Source organism: Lutjanus erythropterus, chromosome 15 (genome assembly GCF_056507025.1).
Source record: "Lutjanus erythropterus isolate fLutEry1 chromosome 15, fLutEry1.hap2, whole genome shotgun sequence".
NCBI classification, from domain to species: Eukaryota; Metazoa; Chordata; class Actinopteri; order Lutjaniformes; family Lutjanidae; genus Lutjanus; species Lutjanus erythropterus.
Window position 1 is genome coordinate 34,772,708 of NC_139331.1, and position 20,550 is coordinate 34,793,257.

Here is a 20,550-nt window from a genome sequence, read left to right on the forward strand (position 1 = left end):
TCATTTTGATAGCTGCAGTTTCAGATCCACATAGAGACAAATACTGCAGTTTTTGTAAATTAAAAGGCGTCTGGTTGGCGTATGGTTAATGATCACTATATGTTCTCATTTCTTTATCATGACATTGATTGACCAGTTAGCAGGTTTTAAAGTCCTTACACCCTCGGTCTGTGATCTTCTGGTTTTAGAGAGGTATTATTCATGTTTTCCTTCCTTTAAAGACAACTTTTATCAATGTGGTGGATATCGCAATGTTTGCAATGATTTTAGGTCAAGAGAGAAGTGTTTTTAGCAAATAAAAGTCTTGAAAAATGTCATTCATGACCAGCTAACGTTGCAGATTCAGGTCATAGGTTAATGACAGTGAGCTGTAGAGTGAGCGTCTGGTAGATGAGCTGTTTGGTAAAGTTAGAGTTGAAACAAGAGGCATCAAAGTCATCCATGTGTCCGTGGTAGAACATGACATCAGGTGCTCCATGCTAACAGTTCAGCACATGCTAACATGCTAACATATTTGGATTTTAATTAGCATTATGTTTAAGTAGCATTTATTGGGGACTTTACCGTAGAAAATATGCCGTAGTGCCAAAGCTGTGAAGTAACTGAATAATATGTGCTCATATATCTGGCAGTTTTCCTTAATTTACATGAAATACTAAAAGTTAGGCAGTGTTTTCAACCAACAGCAGGAGCTGCTGTCGTAAAGCATCACCCACTGAGAGAGACTGAAAAACTAAACTTTGTTTCCTCTTGAAACGGTTGCATAAATATTCAGCTTTTCTGCATTACTCAATAAATGCCCTGTGTCCTTAAGCTTATGGCACACCAGTCAAACATGTTTGTTGGAGGATGTCCTTTTGTTACCATTTCACCTTGTCCAATTTCAACTTTTGTGCTTCAGAAGGGTGCTCATGTTGGACTCCTCTTGCTACCACTGGACGTGATCGTATTAATGCAAATTTTACGGCATTGTGTTGCCCAGAACTTCTTGCACAAACATGAGTGCATTCAAGTGCAAGTAAAACTTTGTTTTTGAGCTTCAGTAACAGGTTTGTAACGAGGACGCCATGTGTCCACTTCCTCCCACTGTCTAAAAAAGAAGCCAGAATATCCCAGATATGTGCTGCCCTTTGAAGCCAATTAACATAGTGACCAAACTGTGTAATGACGTCATTTGATGCACTGCAGCCCAAAAAGACTTTTTTTCTTATAAGCTTACATTTTTTGAGCATCACAACCATCACGAAATGACTGGTTTCACTGTCAAGATTTGATCCATTTGGTCAAGTAAGTTTTGGAAAGTCTAGAAGAGCTGCAAAATGTAATCATTTTATCCCATTCAAGTTAGCAGAGAACTGGACGTCAGCCGCTCAGCTGACGTGTCCATGGCCCTTTTCCATACACCGAGATGGACTGGCTCAACTTGGTTTGACTCGGCACGTCATCCCAGCAAGGCAGGTGTTTGCATTTCCATTACAACAGGGCTACACACTTCAAGGTGTATTGTTAAACTGAAGACGAGCTTGAGGAGGCTCGAGTCGAGCGGCTGCAAAATAGTGGATAAATTCTTTCTTCACAATAAAAGTCCTGTGTTGTTTCATTATTTAAAACACTTTTATTGTGAAGCAGCACAAACAGGAAATGTTTTCATGCGGAGGTTTCATCATCAGTAACTCAACACACCTCTGACACAGCTGAAAGTGAATATGAAATGGTAAAATAAAGCAGATACCTGAAAGTACAAACAGCGACATGGGAGAGAAATTAAATTTGAAAAAAAAAAAAAAGATTCTGACAAAAGCTTCAAAAGTACTGAGAGCTGAACATAAAGAGACTTTAAGAAACTTCTTTTGAGGTTCCGCCCATAAAGATGGCAGACTCAATCACGAGCAGGGTTCAGCTCTCAATCACGATGTGAAACACCATTTTTATGGCATCAAATAACCAACTAAAACCAAACTGATCAGATAAAACACTTTTTTTTTTTGTTTTACCCATGTCTCATCTGTGAAAATGGGAGGGGCTAAGTTTATGACGTTTGCTGCAGCCAGCCACCAGGGGGCAATCAAGATATTCTGGCTTTACTTTTTGGGTAGCTGTCTTGTCGTGTATTCTAGTGAGCTAGCAAATCTGGTGAAGAAACTTCACGATTATAGATTTTTTCCATCTATCAGGAAGTTTTAAAGTCATAAATTGTGCTGTAATGTGATATTTTGTGTTTTTGGCAAAGGGGCTCAGAATTTCAGATGGCAATAAGATGGATGAGGTTTTGTGGCTCTGTTGCATATTTTTTAGGACAGGACCAGCATTTTGTCTTCATCAGGGCTTTATCTTCATCATCTTTACAAGCCAGAATCTTATTAACTCAGTATGCTGCCTCAACCCAATTCTTCTTGTTAAATTGTCTCAGTATTTTGCAACCTTGAGGACACAAGTACCACACAACTCTTATTTTGAAGCGGGACTTTGGCCTGTTCCATGTTAGCATGGAGCTCCAGCGTCAGCACTCGAACTACCAACACATGGATGATTTTCTTGTCTAATTTCTTGTGACTGAATGGCGAACACAACCAAAAACTCTGCCTATACTCCTCCAACAGGAGGCTGCATCATAAATACGCAGCTCTCGCTGGTCCAGCTCACCCAGAGGGGATGAAAATGTGCCTGAGTCCCGTTCCATGTCCTGTTGGGTCCAGTCTCGTCCGGTCCAGTAATCAGAGTATCAGTCACTGGGGTCCTGGCAGTGGGAGCAGTGGCTCATGTCCTCAGAGTAGAGCTCCACCTGGATGGTGATGCTGTAGAAACCAAACTTGGTGTGGAGCAGGTCAGTGGCCTCCTGCAGCACCGACTGAGCATCAGCACCCTCCTCTGATGTGAGATAAGAAGGTAGAGAACAACAGAGTCAGTCTGGTTTACTTCTCTATTCTTGGCCTCACACACATTTAAAGGATGAGATTAATTTAGTGGCAGCAGAGATTATTTTATGTATTTATTTGTAGTAGTTGTACAATAAAACAGTTTTAATTTAAACCAGTAATTGAAACTTTTCATCTTAAATGCCTAACAAGTTGTCCATCACGCTGGTGCCCTTTTGTATTTTTTTTCACCCCTGCCCCTCAGACAGACCTGAGTCTGCCACTGATTTGATGTTAATACCTTTTATACTTTTACTTAAATCAAATTTTGACTGCATGACTTTTATTTAACAGAGTATTTCTACACTGTGGCAATAAAGTTTCACTGCAGATCAGTAATAACAAGGTAAAACAGTTTAACAATGCATGTGCAGTTTCACTGTCAAGGCACTTTTATTTATACAGCTCAAAATCAGAAATTAACTTTTACAGTCTGTACAACAGTCTGCGTAACATGAATCCCCTAGACCCTCGATTTCCCGAGCAGTTTCATCTGCTGTATCGTCACTGGTTCGTGCAGGTCATATATGGTGTGTGTTAGGTTACCTATGGCCAGGTGAACAGAGACCAGAGCCTGACCCAGAGTCAGAGCCCAGAGGTGCAGACAGTGCATCGACTTCACAGCCTTCACAGACAGCAGCACCTCCTTCACAGAGTTAAACTCGATTCCTTTAGGAGACCCTGAGAAAAAAAAAAAACAGTGAGCCACAAATGAATACACAGTAAACAACACAGTCTGCTACCAAGTAACTCATTGCTAATACTCAAAGTACTGTCATTAAGTGTTTTTTTGGGTACTGCATCTGTCTGTCTGTCTGTCTGTCTGTCTGTCTGTCTGTCTGTCTCTCTCTCTCTCTCTCTCTCTCTCTCTCTCTCTCTCTCCCTCTCTGTCTGTCATTCCTAAATGTTTTAAAAGTTGCCTCAGGCGCTACTTTTGGGAGGTTCATATGGAGTAAATTCACTGATGTGCAAAGACAATTTTAAAATGTCCCTAAAATGTTACGACGTCCCCGGAATGAAACCATCTGTGTTCTTGTTCTTTGTTCTGCAGAAACTCAAAAGTTGAAGCAGCCAGCTGACGTCTGTGTACTTCTTCATCAGAGTCCTGGTGTTAGTCACTGTGGAGCTTCGTATGGATGTAAGCTGATGTGAGTCCTGCTACCATACAGTCGTCTGCTTGAAATGCTCATGAACGCACCAACATGACAGCCGGTAGCATCATGTGACGATGACCTTCTCTGATCAGGTCAAAAACTTGACAGCTTGATCTCGGCTGCAGGCGAGAGAAACAGTCCTGTATCCTCATCTTCAACTCATGAGCCTTTGTAAAGGAAAAGTTCGATATTGATTCCACTCCCATGTGTGTCTCTTAAAGAGTGGAACATTCAGATTTTGTACATACATCAGTATGTCTGTTTTAACGTCAAAATGCCCTCCTAAAAATATTTTCCCATGTGACCTGACAGGTTTCTGCTTACAAAAATACCCAAATACCCCCGATCTGCGAGTGAAATACCTTCCATGAGTATCCTAAAGACGTCTCTGAGGATGGTGATGGTGGTGCAGAGGACGAAGACTGAGAACAGGAATGTACAGATGGGATCTGCAACTTTATACTCGGGCTGGAAGAGAGAAAAGGAGGTTATGGAGACTTTAAAGAGAGGAAAAGGACATCAGATGGCGTTTTTTCCACAGTCACAAGCCATGAAAGAGCTCGGGGCAAAAAAACAGGGAACATCTTGCAAGATGATGGTAATATTTAACGCTGTCATCCATAATAAACAAGCATTCATGCTTTATTTTCCCACTACTGTTCATATTAAAATATATCTTTTTCTGTATTTGGAGATTTATTTTTACAGATAATATTCATTTAAATACAAAAAATGACTATTTTGATCTTGATCATGTAAAGAATTTATTTAGTAGTTGGTTATAATTTATAGAAAAGATCCTGCAACAGTCTTTAGACAATAAATGAGTCAAAATTCAGTTAAAATTAATTGAAATTGTTTTGATTTTTTTAAAATTAAAATGCCAACATCATCAAGCCGTCATGTCGGTCTCACCCTAACATGAATGTGATCTATATCTGACCCGAAAGTAGATGATGGTCGCTGCCACCATGACGCCGACGCTCTGCAGGAGGTCTCCGACCACATGGATGAAGGCAGCACGGACGCTTGTGTTGCCATGGCCGCTGAGGAGCGTGTGGGAGTGGCCGTGAGAGACGGGGCTCTGGCCGTCCTCGTCAATCTGGTGGTAACCGCTGCCGTGGGCGTGGAAGGTGGTGGAGTGATGGAGGATGTAGGCCATGCTGCAGAAACAAAGACAAAAAGAGGTACTTAAATTGTTTTAATATGCGACATCTTCTTCAAAAACAATGTATAGAAAATATTTGAAAAAATATTTTTGTCATTATCTACTCAACCTCGTGCTGATTGAAGGTCAGGTTTAGTTTTTTAGTCCACAAAACACTGCTGGAGTTTCACAGAAAAACAGTGTTACAGAATCTCCCAAAGAATGGAAGTGAATGGTGACCAGTTTTTGAACATAAAAAAACAACAGAATAAAAACATCAAATGCCTCCAAACTGCTCGTCTGGTGTGATCCAAGTCTTCTAAAGCCCCGACATGCCAAGTTGACTAACATGTTTTTAGCCTGAATCTTCACTGTAGATCTTTAGCTTGGAGCCACGTTCACATGCACACTGTCTGAACTGTGTGTGTGTGGTGTGACGGTGTGCAAACGGCATGCTGGGACTTTAGGAGACGTGGATTACAGCAGACGAGCAGCATGGAGGCATTTTATGTTTTTCTTTTGTTGCTTTTTTTACATTTGAAAACTGGTCATCATTCACTTCCATTGTTTGGGAGATTCACCTTCATAAAAGCATTTGGTTTCATTGGAAGCATGAATGAAGTTTGAAGGGGGCATCTTTGTTGTATGTAAGCAAAAAATACAGACACATGATCTTATATGTGACAAAAATCCTGAAATTCTGCAGGGATTTTTCCTGGAAAAGGAGGCTCATATTGGCAAAAATTCCTGGAGAATATCAGGATCTTAATCCCTGGTTTTCCTTACTGACCTTCCAGGAAATATTTACCTGCTGAAGCTGCAGCAAATATAGTTTTCAACTTGAATTTTTAGTATCATAAAGTGTACAGCTTTAAAATGAATTGCCTGTATTAAAGCAACATAATGTCCCATATTAACAGCCATTACGCTGAGAGCCGCTCACATTATATTGACGATGACGGCACACCCGGAGGTGACTAACATTACATGGCCATCAATCTCATAGTCGTTGCGTACGATCCTCTCGATGGCTAAATAGACCAGAGCCCCCGTGACAATCCAGATGGAAATGACAGAGATGAACGCCCCGAGGATCTCTGTGGAGAGAGCAGAGGCAGGAGTCTTAATCACCTTTACTAAAGAATACAGTTCATCACACTCAGTGCAAAACATCGTGCATCTATCTGAACAACGCAGCAGGACAGGAAGTTAAATAACAGCACGCATCCCTCAGAGGCAGAGCGTCAGCATCAGATACTGCCAGAAACACAAGACACACAAACTCACACCAGAGATCCAGGAGTTAGACACATGCAGCACTGGACGGAGATCAATAACAGATTATTTTATGAGTTTACACGTCCGATTCTCCTAGAGGAGGGCTCTGAAACACTTGGTGTACAAAAAACCTCACACACTATACAAACAGTTTTAAGTTTGTATTTTCAAATTTGTATTGTGACTGAAAAACTGTATAACAGAAAACTTTGACTTCAGAAATAGAGACATAGAAATAGACAGGAAATTCTAAATAAGAGGAAGAAAAGGAAAAGGTTGCTATCAAACCTGAGAGCAATGAAGAAATGCTACAAAACATATTTAACGACCAAAATAAAGATGTTGGTGTAGCAGATTTAAAAATATGGGAGGATACAACTCAGCTATAAAATTACCAACAATCCGAATTCCCATTTAATTCAGTATAAATCAATGAAAAGAATAAACCATTGTTGAGACTAAATTCATAAATTTATTACCTGATATATAAATGTAAGAATCTCTGAATGATAGAAGGAATCTCTTTGGTTAAAGTCTTGATGTTTTAGTCTAGTCTTTGATGCCTTCAGGTAACTTTTACAGGTGCAGTTTTTACATTTTTCAGCAGTTGATTTTGACGTTTAAACTGCATTATCTATTTCTTTATTGATCTAAAGACGGTCCCATGTCTACATCTGCAGCTGCACAGTGCTGCTGTTGTTTCTTTCCTTCCCCCAAGGTGGAGCCTCTTGGCAGGTTAAGAACTAGAGCTGCAATGATTAGTCGATTAATAAATCAAAAGAAAATTATTTACACCTATTCCGATAATTGATTAATTGTTTTCAAGTAAAAATGTCAAACATTTGCTGATTCCAGCTTCTTAAATGTGAGGATTTGCTGCATTTCTTTCAGAGTCTTTGTGTTTTGGACTGTCAGTTGGACAAAAGAAAGAATTTGAAGATGTCAGTTTGGGCTCTTTTCATATTTTTTGGGCATCTCATAGACCAAACAAACCAAACAGCTCTGTGATTCTGCAAACTGCTGAATGTATGTGATTGAATTTGTGAGTTATAAGTTAGGAGCTGGTTTCACTGGCTTTGCAGGCTGCGATTCACAACTTGAGATAATTTCCCATGAATTCTGACGTGCTTCATTAATCAAAAAAAAATAATTGGTGAAAATCTAAATTTACAATTAAAACTTATTAAAATCCATCTTTAAATGTTCTCGTAAGTCTTTCTAATTTTCTCACAGTACCAAAAGGTATTCATGACGGAGTCTGAGTGCCACATTTTAAACTCCTGGTGTCAAATGTAGTAAATTTTTCATCCATCCATTCATCTCCCTGTCACTCAGTCTGATCTCTCATCTTCACCTGATCTGTGCCAACCAAAGTTCATGGTTTTGGTGGGCGGTCTGGAGGAGATCCACAGGGAGAACAGGCTCACCATCATACTGCCAAAATCTGTCAGGAGGTGAGCTGCGTCCGTCATGATGGCCAGGCTGTGGGCCAGGTAGCCTCCTGCAGCAAAACACAACAACACCGACTCTTAGAAATATTACAGACCGATCCTGAGGCTTGAAATCTCATAATGTTCCTGATAACAAAAGATCAACTATTGTTATGAAGTTATTAAGAAAACTGACTTTAAAAACTTGCTGATAAGGAGTGTGTCACCAACTGTGAAAACAGCCTCTGAGCAGTAACACTCTCAACCTTTAACGACATCGATCTCTCAGCCAGTTAAAGGTTTGTTAAACCTGTAATTTAAAGCAGCTACAAACCGTGATGTGTATTAATATGTGGATCCAGAGATGTGATATTATTTTATATCGTCATAAACGTCTGGGCAATCAGCCAATGAATGTGAGCCACCGTTTTATACTCTTGGCTGTAAAAAGTTTGAAGCTTGAAGTTCTTTGTAGTTTCTTTGTTTTAGAGAGAAATGTGCAGTAACTCATCACTTCAGCATTAGTATGACATCAGTGTCAGTGTGAGAGAGGTTTTCATTGTTTTATTTTTGTGTCTGGACATTTATATGACCCATCCTTCATGGAATTACACGATAAAGGGACAGTTCACCCCTGCACGGTTAGTCTGCTGTTTAAACTTTACATCTCTGGGCAAAAATATCAAGCAAGCACAAAAAAAGGCAGATCACCAACCAATCCGGAGACCAAGATCTGAGAGTGTTCAGTGGCCGATTGAGAGCACAGAACAGGTTTTGTGCATTAAGTCCTCATGTTGTCTTCAAAATCTTTTCTGCAGTTATTTTGGGGAATTCTGGGAAGATTTTTCAGACCCAGCAGACAGATATCACATAAATATGTGAGATTTGTTCTGTTGAATCTGTTCTGATTTGCTCATAAAACTTCACCGTCACTCATTTATGCACCAGTGCAAACCTCTTTCCTGAAGATCCCCAAAGCTTCCTCTGACAACCCAATGATTGTTGACATTGCCAGCGATTACTGCACTTGGTGTCCATGGGGGAAAACTGTCAGCACCACTAAAAATCCTATGGTAAAAAAAAAATGTCTGCTGCAGCTACAATCAGTGGCAGCTGACATCCTGAAAAAAAATTTGTCCAACTGGCAAACAAGCCTTGATACATCAGCTCTTATGATCTCAATTGATGGAAATTAGTTTATGTCATAATTTTCTAACTTTCTGTTTAGTTTATGAGCTTATATTACAAGAAAGACAAATTCATAACACACATTAAATAGACAAACATGATGTGAAGGTCGATTCTTATTTTTCTAGACCCTGTGTTCTCTTTCATTCTTGAGGTTCGAGTTTCTAAACTCTTACCTATGACTTCGCCGATCATGAAGACGAGGCAGACGGCTGATGCGATGTAGAGTTTCTTCTTGGCCAGCAGTTTGTCCACGCTGTCCTCACATGCCAAGGCTTTGGTACCGTGGCAGTGGGCCCCGACGGGCCGTTTCAGCTCGATGGCGCCGGCCATGCCTCCATTTTTAAAAGGGAAGTCGGGGTACTGCTCCTTGGAGTCTGGAAAAGAGCTGCAGGGACACAGAAGTTACGTCTTCATGAAGACAGAAATGGTCCACACCTTCCACTGTTACAGCTTCTAAAGCTCCGGTGTGTAGGATTTGAAATTTTCGGTAATACTGCAAAAAGGTACTCAGTAACTACTCAATACTATGGGAGACACAGAAAGAGTAAGTAATCATAAAGTAATGAGGGACTGCTTAGTGACTACACAGTATTATTTAGGACTTTACTTTGGGGGACACAAAACGAGTAAATAATCATAAGGTTATGAGGAACTAAATGGTAAAAAGAGTAAAGAGTAAGTAATCAGTCATTTTTAGTCTTGTTGCGCCTCTTTGTCCTTCTACGTCTTTCAGGTTTTGTTTTTTTTGTCTTATGTGTTTTTGTTTTTTCTCTTGTGTCTTTTTTTGTCTTTACATCTTTTCATTTTGTTACGTCTGTTGTGCTACATATGCACTGATGGATACACATTCATTTCTATTAATATTGCTCCATCAGTTTAGGTTGAAACTGGTGCTGATGATGGTAAGGTGGCGAACAAGGACACAAAATAATAATAAAATAATTTCTCTCAAATGCATTAAAACTAAAGTAGTGAGTCTGTTTTGAAAATGCGAGGAGAAGAAAGTACAGATATTCATTTTCAAATGTAAGACGGAAAAGTAAAAAGTAAAAATACTTAAGTAAGATAACTGGAAAATCTACTTAAGTACAGAAACAACAGCTTCATATCTGACTATTATGGGATGTTGTTAATGTCACTACTTGGTTAAAGTGGCTGTTGAACCATTTGATGTTCAGTCTGGGAATTACACATGTAGATATACGTCAAGCGGGATTTTAATCATGAGAACAAAACAAAATGCTGACTTCTACATTTTCTTCACACACACACACACACACACACACACACACACACACACACACACACACACACACACTCAGGTTGCTGTTCTTTCCGTGTGCAGTGAGGGAGAGCTGTGATGATGCGGGTAATGAGGTGGAAAAAAACTAATTTTGGCTCACTTGAGATAACTGCACACACACACACACACACTTAATGTCACACACTTCACATGGGAGATTGCCAGTGTTTCATGATTAGCCTTTATCTCACACATGCACACACCTGCACACACACACACACACACACACACTAACACTAACACACACACACACGTCTTTTGGGATGTCCAAGCTGAAAAGAAGCAGCCGAGTGGAAAACAGATTCTGTTCAATTACACCACTGGGACACGAGAGCAAACACCCCCGATAGACATGTACATACACATAACACACACACACACACACACACACACACACACACACACATACACACACACTTGAGTGCTTTGAAGCCTGAGGGCAGCGTTACGTTCAAATGTAAGGATGTTGTTATTATGAAGGTGAAACTGGCTCTTTTAAAACATTTGTTCAGAATATCCTCGAACAAATACAGACAACACAGACAATCACAGAAACACACACAGAGGCCAAACAAAGACACACAAACACACACACACACACACACACACACACAAGTCAAGTCAAGTTTCTTATAAACGGTTTCATTCACTACAAAGATTTTCTAAAATAAATGAGTGTCTATTAAAGTACTGGACAATAATATTCAGGAGTTCATGATTTCTATTCCCACACATCGCCTCGTACAAATGTGTTGTTAATATTTGTCATCTTAACTGGTTGCAGCATCTATTCAGCTAAAATGTGGTTAAATGTGTAAATGTGAGTTTACATTCTATTTAATCGTGGTCTACTTAGTTCAAAGGGGTAAATAGCGCAGTGGAGTTGACTTGGTTGTTAATCAATGAAGTGTTTTTTATTTGGTAGCCTATTGACTCAAAACCCACACACTTTTCCTGCCAAAACTGCCTCCCTGCTGGAGTTGTAAAATACCCCAGCAGTTCTTTTAAATCTAATTAGTAGGAGTAACATAATGTCATGTTAGTTCACCTTAAATAGAGAGACTATGGAGACTTTTAAATACATTAGTTTAACGGAGACAAATGCTAATTTTGGCAACACTCTTTGCTCTTCATGCCAGCTAGAAAGAACATAATACTGATGTTTTCGTTTTCTTACTTACAGTATAATGCAAAACTAAGCTCAACACTAACCTGCTTCCCATGTTGGGGGTGTGTGTGTAAAAACTGTCAGTCTGAACAATGGCATGTGCCGGTTCTGGTACATATATGCTCTATAACATCCCAAATGTTCAACAAAACAAAACAGATCCATTTACCCAACTATATTGTTGTTGGGTAGGTGGGTCCGCTGATATAGACGGGTTTCAGTGTAATGTCATCACAGAGATGCACACACAACAAGGGGGGCAGGAAGCAGTGCTTGTCCACACAGCACAACCACTGTTTCCAACAGATTTAGTGACTTTTCAGACCCTTTTAGCGATTTTACTTCTAAAAAGCAAGTAGCGACAATTTTACCGACTTATTCTGCAAACGGCGTAGGAGTCTCTCTCGCTCACCATTCTGGTCTCAAATGAAACCATAGCTGATCTCAGAGTTGCCAGTTCATTGCCATTCAAACCTGCCGCTATCATTAGCTATAGAGAACAACTGCTAACATTAGCTACACAGACCAACCTCAAGGGGTGTAATGATACATCAATCTGGATCGATATATTGATTAAATGTTCAACTATCTAATATGAGAGATTCAACGTGAAAATACTGATCTATATATTTATCTTTAAGATCATAATATTGTGATACTTGGATGAGGTTACTGCCTACATTTTTTAACAAGTAAAATTGTATCTGAAAACATTTTTAAAGTAACTGTGCTTGTCATCATGGATAATCTCTTGTTTAACAGTGTGAACTGCTGAATAAACCGCTTTGATAATCAATGTAATAAAGACTTTGCAGTTATTGTTATTGCCTTGTCAGAATGTCTGACAAAGTAAAAGGTTGTTTGAATATTTCTGCAGCGATCATCCTGCAGATATACAGTCTATGAGACACTGAGCCACACTTGTTTTTGCTGCTGCATTAAGTTCTTGTTTGGCATCACAGAGCTCCTGTTTGAGTCTCCTAAATATTAGAGTTCATCTGTTAGTCGATACCCCACAGGGCAGGTGTTCAGTGTCAGCAGAGCAGGAACCTGAGGGAATATTCACTCATCTGTGAAATTATGTTGATATGAAGAGTCCTCAGAGGAGCTGTCCGCTGAAAAAACACTAACCATCGAGCATTTAATTACAGCTGCAGTCTGCGACATCACAGCACAAAAACAATATTTTCTATAACTGACAGAAGAATGCCTGCAGTGAGAAAAAAGATGCTGCAGAGCAGAAATGAACGATGTTTTGTCTTCTGGGGGAAAAGTGTTGGTCCAGTCACTTCAACAGACAAGTGATGATGATGATGATGATCTCATTATTTTATAATTTATTTTAGCAGTTGCAAGGCCATTTTTGTTGCATTTCATTGTTCAGCCTGACACTGTGTTCATGTCAGCTGCTTCTCTTAAACAAATATGCTGATTTAAAGGTCTAGTGTTTAAGATTTGCATGGATCTTTTGTTAGAATATGATAGAAACTGAATCTAGAATGTTTTCATCATTTCATTTTCATTACCCTAGAATGTACCGTTCATATCTTACAGAGTGAGCCGGTCCTCTTCCATGGAGGCTGCTATGTTTCTGCAGACAAACCAAACACTGACTCTGGATACAGCCTGTCATGTTTTGCATGCTTTTCGTTGCATCCATAGGTTCTCTTACAGTCTTGGAAGGGGAGGGTGAGGCCAAGTGTTTGCAACTTTTTTTTTTTTTGGCTCTGGCCCTAGCTTTATCCCTGAAGGAATACCTGTCAAAAAGTAATAAAACAACAAAAATAAAGCAGTTGTTTTTCTCGGGGCAGCTCAGCCAACGAGGGTAAATGGGTTGCTGCTTGGGCATCTTTAACCCAGCCTTGTGCACATCCTTTTCTGTCACTGTGCCGAGCCAAGAAACAGTCCAGGACGTCACCTTCATAAAACCAGAGCCAACTGGCTGTTGCTTTGGTATTTATTTAATACTGATAACTTTGGGGTCTTTATATATAACAACCTGTGCAGCTGCCTTGATCGATATCATGACCCCGCCTACGAAGCTGTGATTGGTTCAATTGTTTGTCCAACCCAGGCAACAGTCGTCAGTGAATACACCAGCGATCTCAGTGAATTGCTGAAAAAAAATCTGAGATGTGGCCACAGTGTCAATTTTTCTTCAAATCCTGCTGCACTTTCTAGGAAATTGGGCACATGCAAAACTTATGGATCATTGCATGATGATTATTCATGATAAAGTTTGAGGGTCATGCGAATTACGTGAGTTTTCCAGGAGAGACAACAAAACAGGAGCGTGCCGCAAGATGGCCTAGAAGAAACCTGGAAAAACGGGAGTGTTAGCGGGTCTGACATGTTAGTCAGTAAATGTTTACTTTGTCATGATGGAATTTATCTACAGTAAAATGCAAAGTCAACATTTTCTATTAAACAATTTCCACAACGGAAGTGGTAAGTTGGCTGGTTGGTTAGATTTGTTTGTTTGGTTGGTTGGTTGGTTGGTTGGTTGGTTGGTTGGTTGGTTGGTTGGTTAGAATCAGTTGGTTGGTTGCTTGGTTGGTTAGACTCAGTTGGTTGGTTAGATTTGGTTGGTTGGTTGGGTAGATTTTTTTGGTTGTGGTTTCACTCTTTTTCGTAGTTTTCAAAATAAAATAGGTAGACTTTTACTGTAGCTACATCTATCTGGGAAAAAAAAATCAACATTAAATTACTCTTATCTTTGTTAGATTAGGGTAAAAGAGACGAGTCTTGACTGCTTCACTGGTTATTATCAGGGGAACGTGACAGACCCAACATCTCCTGCCAGACACCCATTAACCTTCAGCCTATTGCGCTGCCTTCATGTGCTGCCAGAAATATCACAATTATCAGTGAAGAAACAATCCACCAAATAAGCTCTGGTAAATACAGCTGGGTGACATCTTTAAGACACAGTAAATAATGAACTTTAACAGCATGAACATGTCACTCACTTTCATTTAACTCTGGATCTCTGTATTTATGTATGTATCTATTTGTGTGTGTGTGTGTGTGACTATTGATTGATCATTTAATCAAGAAAATAATCAGAATAAATTCATGATGAAAAATAAGCATTAATTATAGGAATTATTTTTTTTATTTCCAGCTCTTTAGTTCATGATGAAGACTCCCTCCAGAGTCTGTTTGACCTCTGCAGAGCATCTGGACCAACTTATCAACATTTACAAAAGCAGGTTGATGGATTAATAAGAACCTTTTGGTAATGACTCCTAAAACTCCTTTATTAATGGCATTATTAATCATGTGACTGTAACTGCAACTAATGAGTATTTTCATTATCAATTAATCCACTTTCTTAGTAGATTCATCATTTCTCCTGCTAAAAAACTGAATTCTTATAGGTGTGAAGCTGGAACCAGAGAATGTTTTACATTTTTTACTGAAAAATAACTGAAACAAATAATTTTATCATATTTATCAAAATAATCACTGGCTGTCAATTAATTTTCTGTTTATTGATTGTTGGATTAATAACAAATTGATTTGATTCAAAAGTCAAAGGGATATTTTTCCATCGCTGGACAATCTGAGTTGTTCTTATCGACTGACTCATCCAGTTTACAATTTATTACCCATTAATAAATCCATTAGATACATGTTATAAACCCTTTATAATGGAGACATTATCAAGGATTAGCTGATGTATACAGAGGCTGTATGTAGTGAGTACTGTACTGCTTTAAGGATACTTGTACTTTACTCGAGTATATACAACTTTATACTATGTACTATATCCATAGGGCTGCAACTAGTGATTATTTTAATTATTGATTAATCTGTCAATCATTTTCTCTATTAATCAATCAGTTGTTTGGTCCATTAAATGTCAGAAAATGGTGAAAAATGTTGATGAGTGTTTTAAATCTGTGAATGTCTTGTTTTCTCAACAGCCAAAAGAGTTTCAGTTTACTGTGACAGAGGAATGAGGAAACAGAACATACAGACATATGAAAATCACAATTAATAGAATAATCATCGCAGCTCCATAATTACTAGTTACTTTGTAGAGTCAGATTATTAATACACAATATAAATCAGATGATAAATTATGATGTATTATTATGGATTAAGCTACCTGGCAGTATATAAAGTATATGAAATAGCTATATTAAATCTTAAATGGGCCATTCAGTGTAATGAATATATATAAATTTTATCTTTTGGTACTTTAAGTTCATTGGATGATACTTTTCCAAACAAGATGTTTAAAGGACTTTAAGAAAAAAAAAAATCGAGAAAATAATCAGCCAATAATCTGATGATTAACTGAATGTTAACTCCCTTTCTCTGTTTTATATCACATGGAACTGAATATCTTTGGGACTGGACTGACAAAATATTGACTTTTGAAGAAATTGGGATGGATATTTTCCTCTATTTTCCAATATTTTGTAGAATAAAAAAGAGTAATCGAGACAATAATCGGTATATACTTGGCGGGTTATTTAAAAGTTGCAGTCCACTCTTTCTAACACTGACAGTAAACCACCTTTTAATTGTTTTTTTTAGTTATTAGTATTATTAGCCTATTTTGACTATTGTAATCAAATAACTGTATAAGTAATTTTTATGCAAAAATGTCAGAAAATGCTATTTTCAGCCTCTCAAATGTGTTTTATATCAAATTAAACTGAATATATTTGGGGTTGTGGACTGAAAAACAAGATATTTAAAGGCCTTTGAGAAACTGGGGTGAACATTTTTCATAATTTTCTGACATTTTATAAAAGCAAACGAATAATCGATCAATTTAGAAAATAATCAGCAGATGAATCGATAATGAAAGTCACTGTTAGTCGCAGCAGCACTACTTCACTGACACTGACAATAAACCACTGTGCTGCCAGCTGGGAAAAAACGCTAAAGGTGAGTAAACACACGCACGCGCGCGCGCACACACACACACATACACACACACAGTGCAAATGGTGCATGAAATCCCAAATGTGGTGCCATATGCACATCTCTCTCTCTCTCTCCCCCTCACACACTAACAAAAACACACGATCATAGGTACACACGCGCACCTCTTTGAACCCCTAATAATAATGATAATAATAATAATAATTATAATAATAATTATAATAATAATTATAATAATAATAATAATAATAATAATAATAATAATAATAATAATAATAATAATAATGATAATTTCTTCAGTTTTTATCAGATGAGCGGGATTGTTTTCAGGCCTGAACCTCTGTAGTCAGAGTCACAGACGCGCTGTGCGCAGGTTTTACTTTGCGTAAATTTTCTGTCACTTCTCATGTTTTTGACGCGGTGGATTAAAGTGTGAAAGAGTTTAATCAGACTGATCGATACATCTCCTCCAAACACCTCACAGCCTGTAGTCTGTAACAGTTATGATCGGAGCGGTGTAAAAATTAATTTCATCGATCAGACAGGATCGTTTTTCCGCATGTAGGCCGCAATCTGGTGTTAAAACCAGCGAGGATGTTGGTGTTTCTGCAGAAAAAAAATAGTCATTTGTGACATTTTAGTCAAAAAATGTAATTCTTTAATTTTTTTTTTTAGTTGACACTTTTTTTTATTCAAACTGAATGTTTTATTTTTCATGTTTTATAATTATAGCTCCAAAATGTATTGTTATCAATAAGACGGCAGCTAACAATAATTTTCATCACTGATTAATCTGTCGACCATTTTTGCGATCAATCGATGAGTCGTTTGGTTCATAAAATCTCAGAAAATGGTGAAAAATGCTCATTCTGATGTCATTACATTTAGTCTACTCAAGTACTGAATTTAAGTACAGTTTTAATGGTACTTTTTCTTACTTTATACTACTTCTACTCCATTACATTTTTGCAATACAATATTTTACTTTTTATTCATTACTTCATTCCTGATCAGTCTGTCGATCATTTTAATCGATTATTTGATTTGTCCATAAAATGTCAGAAAATGGTGAAAAGTATTAATCAAATGTCTTATTTTCAGTTTACTGCCATAGAAGAGTGAAGAAATATGAAAATATTCACATTTGAGAAGCTGAAATCAGAGAATGTGGACATTTTTTTCTTTAAAAAAATGACTCAAAACGATTAATTAATTATCAAAAGAGTTGCAAATTAATTTAGTAGTTGACAATCAATTAATTGGCCAGTTTTTGTTTTTTTCAGATTTAAGTCTGAGTCTGTAAGATAAATCACACTTGCAAGGTGATTTTTGCAGAACAAGTGTTTTATGCTAAATATTTTCTCATTTCATTCCACTGAAGATAATAAACCGCTCTGGATTTAATCCACCTGCAGGTATGAACACCTACATGTATTTACTGTGTAATTAATCTCCTTTCCTTTGCAGACTGACTGACTGACTGACTGAGTGACTGACTGTTGGCTGTGCAGTGTGGAGCTGCTGCTTCATGCCTCCCTCTCTAATGACAGATGATGAGTTTTTAGCATTGCTCAGTGAACTGGCCCCGGGGCCATTTGTCACAGGCTGTCCAGAAACAAGCCAAGCATGGAAATGAATTTGTTCATTCACATAAAACAGCCCGCAAGAGCGGCGACGGCGACGGCGGCAGGCTGCTTAACATGCACCACAGTAACAACTGCTCCCATCACATGTTACACACATGAGCTCCACAACATACATACATGTATATACAGCAACATTTATCCTGCAGAGCGCATGTTCATTTTCACTTCAAACTGCTGATTTTACCCATAAAAAATGATAAACTTGACTTTAAACTTGACACAATTAAATATTTTTTCATTTTTATACATTTTTTTTTAAATCTTGCATGTCAGATTTAACATGCACAGGTAACTTACATGCATTATTCTTCTCCGTGCAGCTGCAGTCATATAAAACATGACACATTCTCACCTTTGCAGTTTTAAAGAATACATTTTCGCATTCTTCTCATGTATCAGTTGAGATTTCTCCGAATTTGCAGCGTTATTATCCATTTATTCAGCCTGCGGTTACTTGACGTCCCGTCTGAGATTAAAAAAAAAAGAGGAGTGAAGGTGATTTCTTTTCTTCTTCTTCTTCTTCTTTGGAGGATGCTGCTGCTGCAGGAGTTGCCGGTGAGAATCGACAGGTCCGAGTCCCCTGATGTTCACTCGACGCGGGGAAAAGTCAGCCGAGACCTCATTTCTTCCTCAGCGAGAAGCTTCAGCGAGACTTCAGAACAAACGGATAAATTCCTTCATTGCGGTGCAGGACGAGCAGGATGAAACCACATGCGGGTTTTTTTTTCTGAGGGAGGTTTTAATTAGGTTGGAGTTTTTGGAGCCTCGAACATGAAGCCGCAGCGGCAGCAGTGACACTGAACACTGCAGCTGCTGTTGGTGGACAAATAAAGAGTGAAGCAGGACCTCCGGTAGGTGAATCCTGATGGGACGAGCCTCAGTATGAAGGGAAATCAATTCATTCACAGAAACACACCCGCTTGAGTGCGTCTGAGCTCTGAAAGATTCTTTTCTTTCATAAATCACAACAAGAATTTAAATAATTTATTATGAATTAAACATCTAACAGACTGTTACCTGCAGGATTTTCCTTCCTGCACAGTTTTAGGCTCACGTGTTTTTAACATGTGAGCAGAAATTGCAAACATTAATTCAAATCAGTGCATTTAACTTGGATTTTGCATCAACCTTTATTACATTTATTTACACCATGCACCTTGACATATGGCGATGTAAAAAAACAGATTTATGGCGTGCTGCAAAGACATATCAGAGCAAAACATGAATGCTTACCACAGATTCAATTTTAAAATAAACAAGGTACAAAACATGTTTTTCAAAGAACAGATTTAAGTCTAAAAATAATAAAACCTATTAACTAAAATCACAAATAAATTAGAGGTTTCTATCAACATGTGTAGCCCTATGTCAGGTTAAAGAATGGGCCTAAACAGATTCATGATCATCACAAAAGATTAGAAAATATATCAGATTTGTGCAGCTAACAATATAAAAATTACAAAGATTCTTGCAATATAAGATCAATTTTTTAAGAAAACATAAACTCATTATGTCTAAAAAGATAATGCACATAAAATTGTCAATAGAGGCTAGTAAAAAGGGGTTAAAATTTTTGTCTTATTTAATTATAGCCCATTGATAATTCATGTAAAACCATTTAGTGTCAATCTTAAATGATGCCTCACTGTGCTTTAAAATTTTGGCTATAAGCGGTCAAAGATGAAAACAAGTAAATTTTAACTGATCGTATAAAATTCAGTTCTTTGTTGACCAAATTTGTTGCATTTGTTACATCATTACACAAAAATAAAAGGCACTGCAGGATTTATATGGATTTGCGACACTGGTCATCATTCATGACTACCGCGCCAATGCTGCTTTCAGGTGCCGGTGGGACAAACGTCAATTTGGCCAATCTTTAATCAGCTTTGTGAGTAATTTCTGAGGAATGTATTGGAATGCACATGCGCTTGTTGATGACTTTAATAAGTTAAATGCCACGTGGTTTAGGCTATGCAATGATAGTAGACTAGATAGACTTTCTGTCAGTGCTTTTCAGTTTAGCATAATAAATTGACGAACGAAATGGATAGATATACTGTTCTCTTGTCTATACTTGTTTACTTATTTATTCTATCTTGCTGTTTATTGTTTAATTATTATTTTGCTTTTTTTATTGATGCGTTTGCTGCTGTAACAATGCAAATTTCCTTAGGTGTGTCTTTAATTAGGAATTATTTTTATTTTATTTTATCGTATAGATAAAGAAGAAAACTTTATCTGTTAGAAAGTGACACATTTTCCGATGACAAGCCTCAACAACAAACAAATAATGTAGATTTAAACACATCTAAGAACTGACATAAAATAGACCAAAAAGTACTACAATCCTATTTACTCGTGGCAGAAAAAAAGCAGTGAATAAAATGCTCTCAAACACCCTGAAGAATTGTTC

The 20,550-nt window shown here is 37.9% G+C and overlaps 1 protein-coding gene and 1 long non-coding RNA gene across 2 annotated transcripts; one reads left to right on the forward strand and one right to left on the reverse strand.

Moving 5' to 3' along the window:
- Positions 1 to 1,590: 1,590 nt before the first annotated feature.
- On the reverse strand, positions 1,591 to 20,462 carry slc30a2 (solute carrier family 30 member 2). The gene is made up of 8 exons (XM_084737009.1): positions 18,487 to 20,462; positions 9,289 to 9,500; positions 7,849 to 7,995; positions 6,160 to 6,313; positions 5,013 to 5,232; positions 4,432 to 4,537; positions 3,462 to 3,596; positions 1,591 to 2,868 (listed from the first exon to the last, which is right to left on the reverse strand). Exons 1-8 carry the CDS (start codon positions 18,567 to 18,569, stop codon positions 2,723 to 2,725), a joined length of 1,203 nt encoding a protein of 400 aa, XP_084593135.1. The 5' UTR covers positions 18,570 to 20,462; the 3' UTR covers positions 1,591 to 2,722.
- LOC146314816 (uncharacterized) lies at positions 4,374 to 9,419 on the forward strand. Its single transcript, XR_014771904.1, has 3 exons — positions 4,374 to 4,667; positions 5,020 to 5,256; positions 9,241 to 9,419. It is a non-coding gene; the product is annotated as an uncharacterized LOC146314816 (long non-coding RNA).
- Positions 20,463 to 20,550: the final 88 nt, after the last annotated feature.

Bases quoted from the DNA above. Each gene is read 5' to 3' on its own strand.
- slc30a2 (XM_084737009.1), bottom strand. From the start codon at position 18,569: ATGGATAATAACGCTGCAAATTCGGAGAAATCTCAACTGATACATGAG. The intron at 9,501-18,486 runs GTGAGAATGTGT...GTGTCCCTGCAG, and splicing joins TATTCTTTAAAACTGCAAAG to CTCTTTTCCAGACTCCAAGG. The intron at 2,869-3,461 runs GTAACCTAACAC...ATCTCACATCAG, and splicing joins CTCTGTTCACCTGGCCATAG to AGGAGGGTGCTGATGCTCAG.